Source organism: Mustela lutreola, chromosome 1 (assembly GCF_030435805.1).
Source record: "Mustela lutreola isolate mMusLut2 chromosome 1, mMusLut2.pri, whole genome shotgun sequence".
Classification (NCBI taxonomy): Eukaryota; Metazoa; Chordata; class Mammalia; order Carnivora; family Mustelidae; genus Mustela; species Mustela lutreola.
The window spans coordinates 25,752,647-25,770,342 of record NC_081290.1 but is presented as its reverse complement, the minus strand read 5'-3'; the positions used below and the strand labels follow the sequence as shown (position 1 = coordinate 25,770,342).

General features: G+C 36.7%; 1 protein-coding gene and 1 pseudogene across 26 annotated transcripts in view; one reads left to right on the top strand and one right to left on the bottom strand.

Moving 5' to 3' along the window:
- FIP1L1 (factor interacting with PAPOLA and CPSF1) overlaps positions 1 to 17,696 on the top strand; it is a 76,112-nt gene that overhangs the window by 7,213 nt on the left and 51,203 nt on the right. For 15 of the 26 annotated variants that reach the window (XM_059161470.1, XM_059161454.1, XM_059161380.1 and 12 more), the window contains 5 exons: positions 180 to 237; positions 1,349 to 1,452; positions 7,915 to 7,979; positions 8,700 to 8,807; positions 9,319 to 9,449. In XM_059161470.1, coding sequence (XP_059017453.1) covers positions 180 to 237; positions 1,349 to 1,452; positions 7,915 to 7,979; positions 8,700 to 8,807; positions 9,319 to 9,449 — 466 coding nt within the window. Of the gene's footprint in view, positions 1 to 179; positions 238 to 1,348; positions 1,453 to 7,914; positions 7,980 to 8,699; positions 8,808 to 9,318; positions 9,450 to 9,742; positions 9,812 to 17,696 lie in introns of all 26 variants that reach the window. The other 11 variants (XM_059161344.1, XM_059161255.1, XM_059161411.1 and 8 more) reach the window with 2 other exon arrangements.
- On the bottom strand, positions 3,304 to 3,591 carry LOC131818602 (elongin-C-like; annotated as a pseudogene).

The following is a 17,696-nucleotide window of genomic DNA, read 5'->3' as shown; positions in this document are numbered from 1 at the left end:
TGTTATGCAAAGCAGTAGGAATAGCAGAATAGCACACAAAGTTTTTGCCATCCTTTTTCTTTTCCAGTGGAGACAGTAATTTTAGTAAACTATCAGAGCTTTTAAAAAATACTAGTATACTCTGTCTGTACTTCTGGAAAGTAATACCAGACTTGTGCGCTTATTTCTGTTGTTTGTAGTGCTAATCCTCCATCTGGAATTGAAGACGAAACTGCTGAAAATGGCGTGCCGAAACCGGTAACATAAGGCTTTAAAATTTAGTTACTTCTCTGTTTAAAGTCTTTATAGTAGTTTCCCCTTCACTTAGGAAGAAAGCCACAAATTGAACATGACTTTCAGTGTCCGGCGTGATCTGGACTGCTCTTATATTTCATCTCATCTGGTGCCATCAAAAGCAAAGTGCTGAGAGGCAGTAGTGGAAAGAGACTTTCCATGAACTAAGTGGAGCATGTGTGAAGGCTTGAAGCTGACTGCTATCAAGGAACTGAGTGATTGTAGCTCAACTAAAGAGATCATAATGAACCTCATTTTCAAGGAAAACATTAAAGTCCCACAGCCTAAATTTGATTGTCATAATTTTGGAACAATATGTTTTTACATAAATATGTGATATTCTCTAACTTCAGTCATGCCTGTTAAAAGTGTTGTTTTGGGGGGTAAACACGTATTATTGGTTTTACGAATATTTTAACATTCTGATCCTATGAAAGGAAGGAAATCATTATTCTGCAGGCTTGAACTTGTATACAAAAAAATAGTTTGCCTAGGTGACCTACTTTTTTGTTTACTATTCTGCGACTAACCACAAAATTGCCTTTTAGAGCCAAAACAAAGCCTTTGTAAATGGTCCCACTTTATGCTCATAGAAACAAAGTAGTTCCTCAATCATTTGCATCCAGGGACTCTTCTTACTGTAAATGAATGACAAGAATAACTGAACAGCTCCTTAACTGTTTGGTGTCTTTTAACCATGACTCTTAAAGTTAATTGTTTTCCTCTTCATATTCTTGATAAAAATTCCTCAGATACTTACTTTTTATAATTTATGTTCTAAATATCTTAGTACAATGCCTTAGATTTTTTTTTCAGAGAAGCAGTTGTAAATCATAGGAAAAAATACGTGAGGTGTTATTTACAAAAAGATGATGCTAAGAAAAGATTTTACTTTACATTCTTATCCCTGTTTATCATGTATAACAGTTACACATGAGGTAACAGTGCTATGAAATTATAATTTTTCTCTAAAACTGTACTTCAAAAAACACAAAATGGTTACTTTTTCAGTTACTCATATTAGATGTTGAGATGAATTATTGAATGTATTTTATAATTGTTTATGTTGGTATAGAAAGTGACCGAGACTGAAGATGATAGTGATAGTGACAGTGATGATGATGAGGATGATGTTCATGTCACTATAGGAGACATTAAAACGGGCGCACCACAGTATGGGTAAGTTGTTTTGTTTTGTTTTAAGATTTATTTATTTGAGAGAGAGAGAGAGAGAGAATGTGCACGCATATAGGCGGGAGGGGCAGAGAGAGGGGGAGACAATCTCAAGGAGACTCCCTGCTGAGTGTGGAGCCCTACATGGGGCTCAACCTTATGACCCTGAGATCGTGACCTGAGCTGAAACCAAGAATTGGATACTCCACTGACTGAGTCATCAGGGTGGTAAGTTATTTTTAACTAACAGTTGTGTGCCTAAATCAAGGGTAGCATGCTTATATCAAACCAGTGGTGGTTGATTCCATTGTTTTTACATATTTCCATCTTACCATGATGTGCAAGAAGTCTTAAAATTTCACTGTGAGTTTCTGGAAGAGTAGATCTTAAAAGTTCTCATCACAAGAAAAAATACAGAACAGTGTGGTGATGGGTGATAAGTAACTGTAATCATTTTTCAGAGCATACATATATCAGATCATTATGTTGTACACCTGAAATCAGTAGTGTTGTTTCAGTTCTCATGACAAAAAGGAATTTCACCATGAAAATATTTCTTTCTTAAAGATAGTTTATTAGATAAAATGCCATGGAAGCAGCTGTTTTTGATTTCTGAAATCAAGATGTTTTCATAAATTGAGGAGTCCAATTCTTTAGTTAGAGTTAGAAAACTTTAAATTACAGATTTCATCTATATTGTGCTTCCATTATATTATCCAAAACTGAGTTTAGGTTTTTAAAATTTTTTTGTCCAATAAAAACAGTATCAAAAGTTTTTTTATTTTTGCTCTTCATAGTGTGTTTTTGAAGTTAATTATTCTGTTGGCATTTTAAGATAATACGTTGTCTTAAGTTTTATGGTCTGTAAAACTGAATCTAGTGAATCAACTGTCATTAGATCATTGAGCACATGAAGAATTTTAGAGAAAGGCTAGAAGGGAATATATTAAAGTACCGAATGTGATTTTGTTATGGTGGCAGAATAAGAGTGTTTTTTTGTGGTTTATCAGGTTAGATACATAATACAGTGCTTGTGCATTGGGAGCACAAACTTTTCATAAGTTGCACTGTAATTCATTATACAGCCTTATCTGGAATCAAGCAATATATAGATAAATAGTTTTGAATATTTTATTTCTATACTAAAGCTATTTTTTTTTCAAAAGTTATTTTAGGAGCTTAAAGGTAACTCAGTTATTCTCACGGTCCATTTCACACTATAGTAAGGACTCTATAATTTTATAACTCTAGAGATCAGGGTTGAGAAGAGACAGTAATGTTAGGGGTAGATAACTCTCAGTATTCTCATGTCCGCTTAAAAACTTAATGTTGGGCTTACATATAATGACAGTAGACCTTTATGTTAATAGGCCTTTGCCATCTGCATTATGCAAAAGGAACACTGTAGTCACGTGTATGTAGTAAATACTCTTCTGTAGTTGCAAATACAAATTTTATTTTTATTTGTTTATTTTTTAAAGATTTTATTTTAATTTATTTGACAGAGAGAGATCACAAGTAGGCAGAGAGGCAGGCAGAGAGAGAAGGGAAAGCCGGCTCCCTGCTGAGCAGAGAGCCTGATGCAGGACTCGATCCCAGGACCCTAAGATCACCTGAGCCGAAGGCAGAGGCTTAACCCGCTGAGCCACCCAGGTGTCCCAAATACAAATAATTTTATTTAACAGTTAAAGCAAATAGTGTTTATTTTATTAATATGACCAAATTTTTGGTAGAAATTACATTTAAATATTGAATGTACATAGACTCCCGTGGTACGTTTTCTGAACTTAATTTTTTTTTCCTTCTTTTTTTTTTTTTTAACTGAGAAAAGCTAATAGTTTGTTACAATTTTATTATTTACCAATCTAGGAAGTTTGCAGCCATTAGCAGTTTCATTGCAATTTTAGGTGCAGCTGGGAATTCAGGAATCTCTGGAGTGGTTAGTGTAGTAAACCTTGTAGGTAAAATACACGCATACTTTCGATAGCACATGTGAAGAGATCTCTCTAAAATTGACTTCATTAGTTTGTTCTCAGCAAACGGACCTGGGCCGCTCAACATGGCTTTTATTGTTCTGGATGTTAGTGTATGTTCTCTTTGTACAATAAATTCTTGACCATCCAAAGAGATCAATTGACATTCATGGCATCAGGGCCTTCACAGCCACCATTAGGTTTTTATGAAATTCTACTTTACTTCTATAGGTGTTTAGTAGTTTCTGGTCATCCCTGCAGCCACCGCAGTCCTGAACTTTATTTCTTACAGCAATTTCCAGATTCATGAAATGTAGTTATGTTGGTTCATGTTTATCACTTTAGACATCAAAGTCCTTGAGTAGAAACCATTGTTTATGTATTTCCCTTTTCCTCAAAGTGCTTTACATATAGTAAATATTCAGTAAATGTTTGTTGACTAAACAGCTTTTCCTCAGTATTTCAACATGAAAAATTTCAGATTATCTAAGAAAGTTGAAAGAATTGTGTGAACACCCATCTTACCCATCATTTATTTTTTTTAAATAATTTTTTTTTAAAGACTTTATTTATTAATTTGACAGAGAGAAATCACAAGTAGACAGAGAGGCAGCCAGAGAAAGAGAGAGGGAAGCAGGCTCCCTGCTGAGCAGAGAGCCCGATGCGGGACTCGATCCCAGGACGCTGAGATCATGACCTGAGCCGAAGGCAGCAGCTTAACCCACTGAGCCACCCAGGCGCCCCTTACCCATCATTTAGATTACACAATTCACATTTTGCTGGGTGTATACGTGTAAATGTATGTATCTCTGTCCATGCTTCTACCCTTCAGTTGATCTACTTTTTATTTTATTTTTTTCTTTTTGCATTTCAGAGTAACTTACAGGTCTTTCTGAAGGGTGTAAAACTTAACCTTGATATTTCAAGATATATCTCTTGAAAACTGGAAGAGTCTATGAGAAAATAAAATTTGATGAATATTCAACTTTTTGCACAGAATTTTCAGAAGCAAATTTAAAGAGCAAATTATATTCCAGGAGCGATACTAAATGGGTTTAGCAGTCAGAAAGTACAAAATAGCATTTTTTTTTCAGGCAACATACTTTTGTTACAAAGTTCATTTTATCTGTAAGCTTGCACAGAAAAGTGGTTTCTTACCTTTGGGATTCCTCCTTTGCTAAACACTTAAAAATGTTTGTTGGCACTACATTAGTTGATGATGAGACTATGAAAAGTAATAAAGTCCTTATTTACTAGAAGTAGTGAGGAAGATAGACATGTGAGCAAATACTTCCAGTGAGGTTTAAGTGCTGAAATAGAAATAGAATAGTGAATTGAAAACTTTGAGAGGAGAGTTGCTAAAAGCCTACACCTGTTTAGGAAAAGGTCCTAGAAGAGATAGTGTATGAACTTTGAATAATTCTTGAGTCAGGAGGAAGAGGACTGATGATTTAGCAGACGACACTCCTGAGCTGTAGTTGAAGCATTGGCTTAGAGACACTACAGGGCTGGAGAATATGGAAGATGGGAAAAGGTGATTGGAACCACTTGAGGGAGTTAGTACCTTTAAAGGTTTTTAAGTAGGTTAGTTTATTTGAAAAGATAACTTGGAGCAGTAGTTGAGGTGGACTGAATAGAAAGAAATTAATACATTTGAATTGTCTGCATGAGATGATAAGCCAGACTAAGCCTGTGGCAGCAGTATAGGGATGGATGGAAAATGACACATTGGAGTGCATAACAGCGGTAACATGGGTGACTGGTTGTGGATGCAGAGTGAAATAAAGGACTCAATGACTTAGAGCTTTGTAGAGCAGTTAATTGAGTCCCTAAAAGTATATTAGCATGTATGGGTAATGTAGAAGGAGTAGGTTAAAATACATTTTTTTGATGCATTTATTTTGAAGTTTCTTAAAAACCCAAATATGTAAGGTCTGGCACCTAGAGAATCCTGAGACCTCATGGGGGTCTGATGGAAGGCATCAGATCAGCTTAAGTGCAATTTTCCAAACAGCTAAGCTTCTTTATACACATGAATACCAAAGCCTTAGTTGTTTTGTTTTGTTTTAAGATTTTATTTATTTATTTGTCAGAGAGCGAGGGAGCGCGAGCGAGCACAGGCAGGCAGTCAGAGGGAGAAGCAAGCTCCCTGCGGAGCAAGGAGCCCGATGTGGGACTCGATCCCATGACGTCGGGATCATGACCTGAGCCGAAGGCAGCTGCTTAACCAACTGAGCCACCCAGGCGTCCCAGCCTTAGTTGTTTTAAAAAAGAAAAGTGATGGTGTTATTTTTTTACATTTTATTTATTTATTAGAGACAGAGAATGAGAGAGCAGGGGGAGGAGCAGCAGAGGGGGAGGGGGGAGGCTGCACTGAGTATGGAGCCCTTCATGGGTTGAACTCATGTGAGATTCATGACCTGAGCTGAAATCACAGAGTCGGACACTTAGCTGACTGAGCCGCGCAGGTGCCCTGAAAAGTGGGGTTTTAAAGGCAAAACATAGAAGGGAAAATAGCTGGGTGGGAATCAAGAGGCTCATTTATTAAACTTATCATTAAGACTTTTATGAAAATTACTTTGTTTTATCCTTAGCAATTCTATAAGAGGACCATTTAGAGACTACTTGATTTTTGTACATTTGGCTTTTTAAAAAAAATTTTTAATTTTATTATTTCAGAGAGAGCAAGAGCAAGCAGGGGGAGGGAGAGAGGGAGAGGGGAAAGCAGACTTTCCTCTGAGCAGGGAGCCCTACCCAGGGCTCAATCCCAGGACCCTGAGATCATGACCTGAGCTGAAGACAGACACTTAACCTTGACTGAGCCACCCAGGCGCCCCTATACATTTGACTTTTAAACAGCTAGAACTCAGATATAGATAACCCCAAAGTGCTTTTGCTGTGCTGGATTTAGATTGTTGAAGTGTAAGCATTGTGGGACAGGAGCTATATTTGCTCAGTTCGTCATTCTCATTCCTTAGCCTAGAACTATGCCTGATGCATTCTTTGTATTTAAGCATTTACTGATGAATTAATGTCCTTGAAATGATTTAAACACCTCAGGATTGTATGGTAGTACTACCTGACAGTGACAGTTTAATTTGGGTTATTTCATAGTTTCTGCATTTATAGCAGTGGAGCTTTCTACAATTATTTGAATATTTTATTACATTTATTTTTCACTTTTTATATATCATTTTTAAGCAGAAAACTGAAAAATGATGGTGCTCATGAAAGTGAATAACTTAAGTCTCATAATTTTAGTACATTGTAGATAAAAAGTGGAAATTATTAGGCAGATCAGAAATAGTGAATCTTTACAAGTCCAATTACCTGAATTTGTGAGAATAAAGAAGTAAATTAAATAACATGAATATAATGTGAGAAATATATCATTGAAAACATTGAGGTCTTATTATGTTTTAGTCTGTTTCGGTTAGTGTATTTGATTTTCCTCTTCATATACGAGAATGCATTGTATGCAGAGGTAGAGAACTGTATGTAAACCCATGTTACAGAAAATTTATACAAAATCCATGAGGTCTTAAGTGACTTAGCCAGGGTTATACAAGTAGTAATTGACAAAACTTGTATTTGAACCTGGGTCTGACTTCAGATTTTCTATTTTTTTTCCTTTGTCATGTGTATATTATATTACATTAAAAAAGTATAGCTCAGGGGCTCCTGGGTGGCTCAGTGGGTTAAGCCGCTGCCTTCGGCTCAGGTCATGATCTCAGGGTCCTGGGATCGAGTCCCGCATCGGGCTCTCTGCTCAGCAGGGAGCCTGCTTCCTTCTCTCTCTCTCTCTCTGCCTGCCTCTCAGTCTACTTGTGATTTCTCTCTGTCAAATAAATAAATAAAATCTTAAAAAAAAAAAAAGTATAGCTCAATAATTTTTTCATATGTGTACATTCATATAACCACCCAGATCAAAATATGGGACTTTACTAGCATTCTAGGAATTTCTTTCTTATTTCTTTAGTCATTAACCACAGACTACTTCCAAACACTTTTCTACTTTATCACCCTAGATTTATTTTTAGATTTAATATAAATGAATTCATTTTTATGGGTAAAAATACCCTATGGGTATTAGAAAGAGGGATTTATCAATAGTAACCAGTGCAGGGAGGATTACAGGGAGGTCACTGGACTTGGAAACAAGATGGAGAAATTTCTTTATTGCAGGATTGCTGCATATTGAATAACTAGGAGGTGAGAAAATGAAGACAAGGTATATAGACTTTTTTCCTCTTAGCCAAATTTCTTAAACGAAGTTTGGTATGGTGAGATACTGACTTCATAGCAGGTAGGTTTTTTAGATGGAAAAAATGGTAGACTTTTAAAAAATATAATTTTTAATTAGTTTAGAACGTTTTCCGAAATGTGTGAGTCATTGTTAATTCATGTAGTTACTATGTGGGTGTATAATTTATTTGTACGCATTGAATATATTGCTGTTTTAAGTTTCTTAGTATAATTTTTATTTTGTTTTTAGGAGTTACGGTACAGCACCTGTAAATCTTAACATCAAAACAGGGGGAAGAGTTTATGGAACTACAGGTAAAACTTGTATTTGTAACTGTATAAATAGGAAAATAAGGCACATTATGAAGGTCATAAATAGGTAGAATTCTTAAAGCTCTGTGAAAACAAGTGGTTTTGACCATACATGACAGAGACGGGCAAATTTTTTTTTTAAGATGTTATTTATTTACTAGAAATAGAGAGCACATGTATGAGCACACAGAGAGAGAGGGAGAAGCAGAAGCCCCTGCTGAGCCGGGGGCTTATTGTGAGGCTCGATCTCACGACCCTAGGATCATGACCTGAGCTGAGAGCAGATGCTTAACTGGCTGAGCCAACCAGGTACCCCTGGACACATTTTCTGTAATATTTTAGGCTGTGTGGGTCACAGGATTCCAATCACATGCTTGGCTTTCTTGTTTGTTTTACAACCCTTTGAAAAGGTAAAGACTAAGCTCACAGGCTGTACAAAAAAGTGATTTAAAACATGGAAGTTAGCAACTTCCTGTTGGTACAGGAATTCCTTATAAGCAGCTAGCACCTAAACTCTCAGTCCAGTTAATTTTTCAGCTGCTTCATAAAGTTTGATCTCACCTTTTATTTATGTTAAAAATAACTCTAATGCATTGTTTGGAACCTTTGCTGTATTTAGTGCTATCGGTAGTAAAAAGGAGTTAATGGTTTCCCTTTTCTGTGATATCTCTCAGCTTTTTGCTAATAACAGCTCCTTCACCATTTTGTAATTTTATAAAATAGGGACAAAAGTCAAAGGGGTGGACCTTGATGCACCTGGAAGCATTAATGGAGTTCCACTCTTGGAGGTAGATTTGGATTCCTTTGAAGATAAACCATGGCGTAAACCAGGTAAGATTATTGTGGATTGTATCTGTTTGAAAAGATTTTTAGTACAGATAGTCATTAGAAAAGTTTTTTTTTAGCACCCATTTAGAATATTATTTTTAATGTAATTTTTCTTGTTTTAAGTAGATGAGGAATAAGAATGGCCTGTATAATTAAATCTTACTGTATCATACTAAAGTGGATTTGAATATTGTTTTTATTGTAATGCCGTTTCTAAAGGAAATATTTTTTTACCCCCTATGTTCGTTTGTTTTGTTTCTTAAATTCCACATGAGTGCAGTCATATGGTGTTTGTCTTTCTCTGACTTACTTTGCTTAGCATAGTACTCTGGCTTGAAGGAAATACTTTTGATCAAAAATTTTTATAGTACCATTCCTTTATGACAGTAAGTGGGAAAAATTAGAAGGGGTGATAAAACTGATAGAACACTAAATTTATATTATAGTTTCTTTTATATACTGCATAAAAATAGGATTGACATATTTGTACACTAACACTGTGCTTTATCTTTAGGTGCTGATCTTTCTGATTATTTTAATTATGGGTTTAATGAAGATACCTGGAAAGCTTACTGTGAAAAACAAAAGAGGATACGAATGGGACTTGAAGTTATACCAGTTACCTCTACTACAAATAAAATTACGGTAATTAGTAAATATTCCAGAATACCCCAGGCTTTTCTACAGTCCCAAATTTTACTCCCCAGATAAATCACTTTTTCCCTGTTAAGGTGGTTAAATGCTCTAAGATAGTTTAAAATTTTCATTCTGTTTACCATGTTTGTTTTTTGCCCTTCCTTCCCTTTTAATTTCATATTAATGATTATCTGATGTTCTTAGTTTCAAGTCACAGACTAGCCACAGCTAGTTTTTCTTTATATGGCCTATCAATTAAAAATTATGTGGTATCTTAATGGGGAATATGTTATTTAACTTAGGCCGAAGACTGTACTATGGAAGTTACACCAGGTGCAGAGATCCAAGATGGCAGATTCAATCTTTTTAAGGTGAATTTTAGTAAATTATCCTTGGTTGCTCTCATTTTTTGTTCTTGAGTCTGCTCCCGTACCACTACTCAAAGGATCAGATTAAAGTGGAAATAGCTACCTTTTTTCCAAACCTTCAGCTTCCTGGTGACTTACAAATTTGCTGATTGTTGTTTTATCTCCACTTTTGCAAGCATGTGAATTTATAGCCTATTATACTAACAAATGCCAAGTAAAACTATTCTTGCTATATGTTGTAATTTTATTTTAAATTATAGTCTATGTTTGTTTGTAGGACATGTTCACACCAATAGGCTAAGCTCTCATTATAGATTGTGCTATCATTCTACCAGAACTGGAGATTTATTTTTCTCAATTTTCTTTTAAAAAAGTGGTAAAGAAGATGGCATACTGCTTATTATCTGTATGACACTAAAATCATTGGTGCAATGTGTCTTAGAGTTTAAGATGTCTCAAAAAGCTTATGCATTTTTAGGAGTCTCTAAGAAAGACTCAACAGAAGAGGATAAAGCCATTGATTTTTAAAATTCGTAGCTTAAAAGAATTAGGCTTTATAGGGGCTTGCAGGTTGATAATTTCACTTGGAAATCAAGTCTGACTTCTGGCTTCTCCATCCCATAGATCACAGGCCCAATCCAAAGAGTAATGTCATATTTTCATACTTCTGCAATACACTGCAACCTGCAAACTTTTCTCAAAACCTGATTGTGTACTCTTTTCCTTTACCTTATTACTTCTTAGTTCTTAATTCTTGTATTGAACGACACTGGAATGAAGACTGGGAGTGGCTTTTAGATTGGGTTATGTACTCAGGGAACTTCTGCGGGCAGGCACTTTTCCTGTGACCCTTTTGGGACTGCAGCCCTGTCCACCGCAATACTGCCTTATGCAATACGTGTGCTATAGCCGCAGATGTAGCCGCTCTGCTGGACACAGTTGTGGGTAGAGAATTTAATTTTAATTTGCATCCTACTTTGGGTAAGTATTTGGTTCTTGTTCTGCTGTCAATCTTTTGAAAGTGTTTAATGATGTCTGTTTTATTTTAAATGGTCGTCAGGTGCTTTTTGGTGCTGTCTCCTTATTTAAGGAGTAAATACATTGTTACACTGGATTACAACAAATAGGTAGAAAAGTTGTCTTCTTAATGAATAGTTCATTTGCAGTGGCCCATCTTATTTCTTCTAACAAATGAAAACAAGATGACCTTGTAAGCTGCCAGGTTCTGTGTATTTTTTGCGGTCGACTTCTGAAACTAAAGAATAAAAAATTCCCAGGGGCTGGTCTCTTACTGAAAGTGGTCGCCATGAGCGCATTTTTTATATGCATACTGTGTATCAAAATTATTTTGAAGTTTCTTTTGGCTATATGAGAGGAGGTTATTGTTCCATTCTCATTTATTTGGTTTGGAATGAATAAGGATTTGAATTTAATGGATATATTCTAATGCTTTTTCTTGCCTTGATAATGCACATTAAATATTACTCATCTGTTACAAATATTGATTTGGAAAGAGGGTGTGTATTTTTTTTTTTTTTTTAGATTATTTATTTATTTATTTGTCAGTGATAGAGGGAGAGAGAGCGAGCAAGCACAGGCAGACAGAGAGGCAGGCAGAGGCAGAGGGAGAAGCAGGCTCCCTGCCGAGCAAGGAGCCCGATGTGGGACTCGATCCCAGGACGCCGGGATCATGACCCGAGCCGAAGGCAGCCGCTTAACCAACTGAGCCACCCAGGCGTCCCGAGGGTGTGTATTTTTTTAATATTTATTTGAGAGAGTATATATGAGTCGGGGGGGGGGGGAATAAAGGAGGGAAACCTCAAGCAGATTCCCTGCTGAGCTGGGAGTCCGACTGGGTCGGGGCGCTTAACCTCCTGACTGATGAGATCATGAGCTGAACTAAAATCATGAATTGGATGCTTAACCGACTGAGCCACCCACATGCCCCTAGGGTGTATATTTTAATAATGTGTGAGGCTCAGACTTTTTATGTATATTGTGATCTGTAGGATATATTTTATTGATGTTGCTCAAAATCTGCAACTACTGGTTGTATGGGAGTGCTTGGCATTTTCAGGTTGCCGTTGACATTAAATTTCAGACAGGTTTCTGTTACCTTAAAATTTCCTTGTTCAAATTTCTCTAGGGCTATTATTCTTTTAAAAAGTCTGAGTTGTCTCTTACTATCTATCCTGCAACTCTGGAGATACAAAAAATATTTTAAGAATGTAATGGGTATCCCAAATATGCAGAGGTAAATTTCTTAGGTAGTATTAGGTACCAAGATGTTTATTTTAGACAAAATGCTACAGAAATTAGAGAATTGAGTGATGAGAAATTACCCTTGGAGAAATACAAATCAAACCCACAACGAGATACCACCTTACACTGGTCAGAATGGCTAAAATGAACATGTGAGGAAACGAAAGATGTTGACAGGGATGTGGAGAAACGGGAACCCTTGTTCACTGTTGGCGGGAATGCAAGCTGGTGCAGCCACTCTGGAAAACAGTATGGAGGTTCCTAAGAAGTTGAAAATAGGGCTACCCTGTGACCCAGCAACTGCACTATTGGTTATTTATCCCAAAGATAGGAATGTAGTGATCTGAAGGGGCACCTGTACCCCAATGTTTATGCAGCAGTACCCACAATAGCCAAACTGTGGAAAGAGCCCAGATGTCTGTTGACAGATGACTGGATAAAGAAGAGGTGAAGGTGAATATGTATACAGTGGAATATTACTCAGCCGTCGAAATGAAATCTTGCCATCTGCAGTAGTGTGGATGGGATTAGAGGATATTGTGCTGACCATGTCAGAGAAAGACAGTTAACGATTTCATTCTTGGAATTTAAGAAACAAAACAGGATCCTAGGGGAAGGGGGAGAAAAATAAAACAAGGCAAAATCAGAGGGAGGCAAACCATAAGAGACTTAATTATAGGAAACAGGGTTGCTGGAGGGGAGTGGGTGGGGGATGGGGTAACTGGGTGACGGACTTTAAGGAGGTCATGTGATGTAATGAACACTGGGCATTGTATAGGAGTGATTAATCACTGACCTCTACCTCTGAAACTAATAATTACATGTTAATTGATTTTAAAATTTAAAAAAGGCAAAAAGAATTACTCTGGGATTAGAAATAACTTTGAGTGTCATATATAGCTTCCTTTCTATTTCTGAATTTTTTTAGAAGTCTAAAGTTGGGGGCACCTGGGTGGCTCAGTTGGTTGAAGCTGCTGCCTTTGGCTCAGGTCATGATCCCAGGGTCCTGGGATCGAGCTCCGTGTGGGGCTCCCAGCTCAGCAGGGAGCCTGCTTCTCCTCCCTGTGCCTGCCTGCCACTCCCCCTGCTCTCTCTGTGTGTTACATTAAGTAAATAAAATAAATAAGAGTCTAAAGATGGGTTACTAGAGAAGCATATGCCATTTTAATCAGAATCTTGAGTATGGAGAACAGAAGAAAAAGTATTCTGGATTAGGAAGTAGCTTGGGCAAAGAAAGAAACTCAACTTAATTGAGTAGATAGTAGATGAGAGTGTTTAAGAAATTAGCCTTATCGGGATGCTTGGGTGGCTCAGTCAGGTAAGCTTCTGCCTTCAGTTCAGGTCGTGATCCCAGGGTCCTGGAATCAAGCCCCGAATTGGGCTCCCTGCTTAGGGAGGAGCCTGTTTCTCCCTCTGCCTGCTGCTCCCCTTGCTCCCTTTGCTTGTGCTCGCATACACATGCTCTCGGTCTGATAAATAAATAAATCTTTAAAATATCTCCATGGGGGCGCCTGGTTGGCTCAGTGGGTTAAAACCTCTGCCTTTGGCTCAGGTCATGATGCCAGGGTCCTGGGATCGAGCCCCGCATCTGGCTCTCTGCTCAGCGGGGAGCCTGCTTCCTCTCTCTCTGCCTGCCTCTCTGCCTACTTGTGATCTCTGTCTGTCAAATAAATAAATAAAATCTTAAAAAAAAATAAAATATCTCCATGAATTTAAAAAAATTGAAATTACCCTTATCGGAAGAGTTCTTTTGGAAAGGAGTAGAGGAGAGGTGACTTTGCAGGGTTCAGTACTAGAAAGCCTTAGAAACAAGGACAAGTTGGAGGAGTTATTGCCTATTTGTACTGAATAAGTAACATAATTCTGGATGTGGCTTTTAAGTAATATTATTCTGGCATCGGTGTAAGGTGTAAAATCGTCTAAGATCTTATTGACCAATCCATTGTTTGAATTACAATTACTAGGGTTGGTGAGATAGACAGAAGGAAAAGGACTTCCCCAATTTTCCTGTTATGTCTGAGCACCTCTAATGTGCACGGCACTGTACCAGATTCTGTAGTAAGACCAGGATCTCTGTATTCAGGGAGCTCACGATCTGAGTGATGTATATATAGGAACTAGTCATGTTATATTTTGAGAATTGTTAGTGCTGTTACTAAAGTGCAGTAGGGAGTTCAGAAGATAAAGTAGGTTATCCTAATGTGCAGAGTCCAGAAGGATTCAGACATGCTAACTGAAAGACAGTGAGTTTTCATTAGTAGAAAAGAGGTAGAGGGAGCAATATGAACAAAACCAGATAGCAGGAAAGGAGAGTTGGGACAGATGAGAGATACTAGAGGAGAGAAGCCTGGAAATGGTAGATGTGGGGCCATGATGGGAAAGACCTTAACCCTAAACTAGCCTATAGACATTTGTATCCGCCATAGGAAGCCATTTGAAAGTTCTTGAGTAGAAGGCTAGGCCTGAGCAGACTTGATTTTTAGAAAACTGACAAGTGCTCTTTAGAAGGGTAGGCTTTAGAATATAAGGAAGAGAAAGGGAAGTAAAACCAGATAAAGAGCTCTTGCAGCACTGTGGGGATGAAAGGAATGAGGAACCCATCTTAAGCTATTTAATGGAAAAAGGAACAGATTGAAGAGTTGTGATTTAAGTTCTTGTCATGTCTGCTCCAAGTATACTTTTTAAACTCCTTAATCAACTGAGAGACAAGTCACCTACCAGCCTCTCTAAAATAACTTTTTTTTTTTTTTTACTTTTTGTTAAGTAAATTTTCAAACATACTAACTAGTAGATAAAATAATAAAAATGAACCCCTGTGTGTTTACTATAATGCCTCAATGATTGTCTACATTTTGAGATCCTAATAGTTTTCTATATGCTTAAATAGAAATAAGGGGTTTTTTGTTTTGTTTTGTTTTTGTTTTTGTTTTTAGTGAAATGAAAGGAGATGCAGTTTAATAGGTTTAAAAATAAAAATCACCTATTTGGATGCAAAAACAATTGTGTAATTATATAATTTGGAGGGAGGGGCAAGGAAAGAGTGACTAGTGGGAAGGGGTAACGTGTAAGAAAAAATTGACCCACAACCTTCTGTGAAAATATTTTTATGTCTATATTTGAACACAAATGCATAGATGATTTTGTTTTCCCCCGTGGATGAGTAGAAGCTTTGTCACTATGTTTTGAAATTTCACAACCGTGTGTCTTGGTCTATTATCTATTGTACCAAGCATTCATTTATACTCTCTTAATCTGGGAACACATATCCTCCCATTTCTGGGGGATTTTCCTCTGTAATGTTTTTACTTTTTCTCTGCTTTTTAATGTCTTTTGGACCTCCAATTCACATATTGGATCTCTTATGCTAGTCCTTCAATTTTCTTTTCTGTCATATTTTCTACCTGTTTGTCTTCTGTTGTCTGGGAGATTCCTTCGGCCTTAAAACTCTTCTATTCATTTTTTCATTTCTGTGGTTATATTGTGAATATCCAAGAAGGTTTTTCTTTGGTATTTAACAGTATTATCCTATTGTTCATGCATGCAGTATTGGAGTATTTTTTTTTTCTCATCAGTCTCTCAGAAGATATTTTTATTAATGATAGATTGTTCATTTCATTTCAATTTTATTTTCTTGCATAGTATGTTTGTTGTTTTGGCTTTTGACTGACTCTCCTTGAATGTTTGTTGATCCTTGGCCATAGGGGAATGGGCCTCTAAAAAGGTGATTGGAAACTCTGAATATAAATGAAATTTGATACGGTTTTTATTGTAGAGCTGAGCTTTTAACAGTTCCACGTGTCCGTGTCATTGGGTTACTTTGTTTTTTCTTTTTGTGGCGATTTGATTTTTCAGGGAATAGATTCCAGTGGCCTGCTTAGAAAGTTTATACTTGGGTGATTCAAATGTTCTGGTAACTAGAGTTGTCAATTCCTGAACCTTTTGGGGTCCTGCCATGAAAATAATAGTATCTTTGTTTTCTTGTTGCTGACTTGCGATTCAGGTTCTTTGGTTTGCTCAATAAGTTACTGTTTTTTAATATGCTTTCAGAGTCCCAAATTTTATTGCTTTGTCAGTCTTTTTGTTTTTGTGGGTTGAAACAAAATTATAATTTATGTGGTTTGCTACTTTTCCTTTTCTTACCTTAACATTATGTGGCAAATGTTTTCCTAGCTTATTAAAGTTTTTTGATAAATAACATTTTAAGTAGTTGCCTAATGTATTATTTGGGTGTACCACACTTAAATTTCTTTTTAGGCATTATTTTGTTTGTAAGGTTAACCTTTTATAAATAATGCTATGAAGGGCAGCTAAAGGAAATTTCACAAACTAAGTTTTGGTACCATTGGTAGCATAAGTTGGGTAAATATTTAGTTTCTCAAGGTTACAAACTTCATTCAGCTTTTGTTTGGTTATGTAAGACCTGACATGATTTTGCTCTAAGGAAATCTGTCATGGTGGGGCACCTTGGTGGCTCAGTCGATTAAGTGTCTGCCTTTGGCTCAGGATATGATGCTGGGGTCCTAGGACTGAGCCACACATCGGGCTCACTGTTCATCAGAGAGCCTGCTTCTCCCTCTCCCTCTACCTGCTGCTCCTCCTGCTTGTGCTCGTGCTCTCTCTGACAAATAAATAAAATGTTTAAAAAAAAAAAATCGGTTGTGGTACCTTATAGTTACTTCTCAAAATTCTAGATTATGTTTAAAAAAAAAAAAGTCTCATTCTGGTTAAACAGGTTTTGAGTCTGTAATTCTGAGTGTTAACATCTGAAGACAAGTGGATGCAAGTTGATTAGGAGAGTTGCTAAAATGGCGAGATTTTCATAATTAGATTTTACAAAAAAATTAAGGAGAAAAGAAATTATACGTTTAAAATTGTGCTGTGTTTTCCTGATGGATTTTCTTGCTTTCCCCCTATTAAAAATAACTTTTCATTTGTGCTCTCTTCTCTCTTTTCCTCCTTATGCTTCTCTTCCTCAGCTCTTCTCCCTTTCCCCTTCCCAGTTTTTAATTGAGTGTTGACTATGCCAGGAAGCATCTCAGGCTTAAGTAGGGAGAGGAGGTGAGCATTATAGCCCTCGACTTTGTAATCTTAGAGTTTTCCTGAACTAAGAGGAAAAGTAGTCATTAATTAGATAACTGGGCCAAAAAATTATATAGCTATAAACTCTCATCTTAAATCCTATGAAAGACTTTGATGTGACATTTAAGCTGAGTCCCAAATTCAATCAAATAAAATATATATATTGAGCAATTATTGCATGCCTGGCACTGATTTTAGGTACTTGGGATACAGATTTGAATAAAAAAAATTTTGAGCCTTAATTATATGAAGACTTAATTCAGTGTAAATACTTGTAGGCCATGATAAATTTTTTATCAGAAAAAAGGTTTTATTCTGTTTGCATTAGGAAGCCATTGGGGAATTTTGAGCAGGGGAGAGACATGAGTTGATTTACACTTTTACTAAGATTGCTTGGCTATATACAGAGGATGGGTTTTCCAGAGGTAACACTAAAGCCAAAAATTTAGCAGAACAGTTTAGAAGTGGTAGTAGATATAACCTGGGTTTTCAGTGTGGATATAAAGTTGATGTAGGATAGTCATCTGTTGGATAATTGTTGGGATTT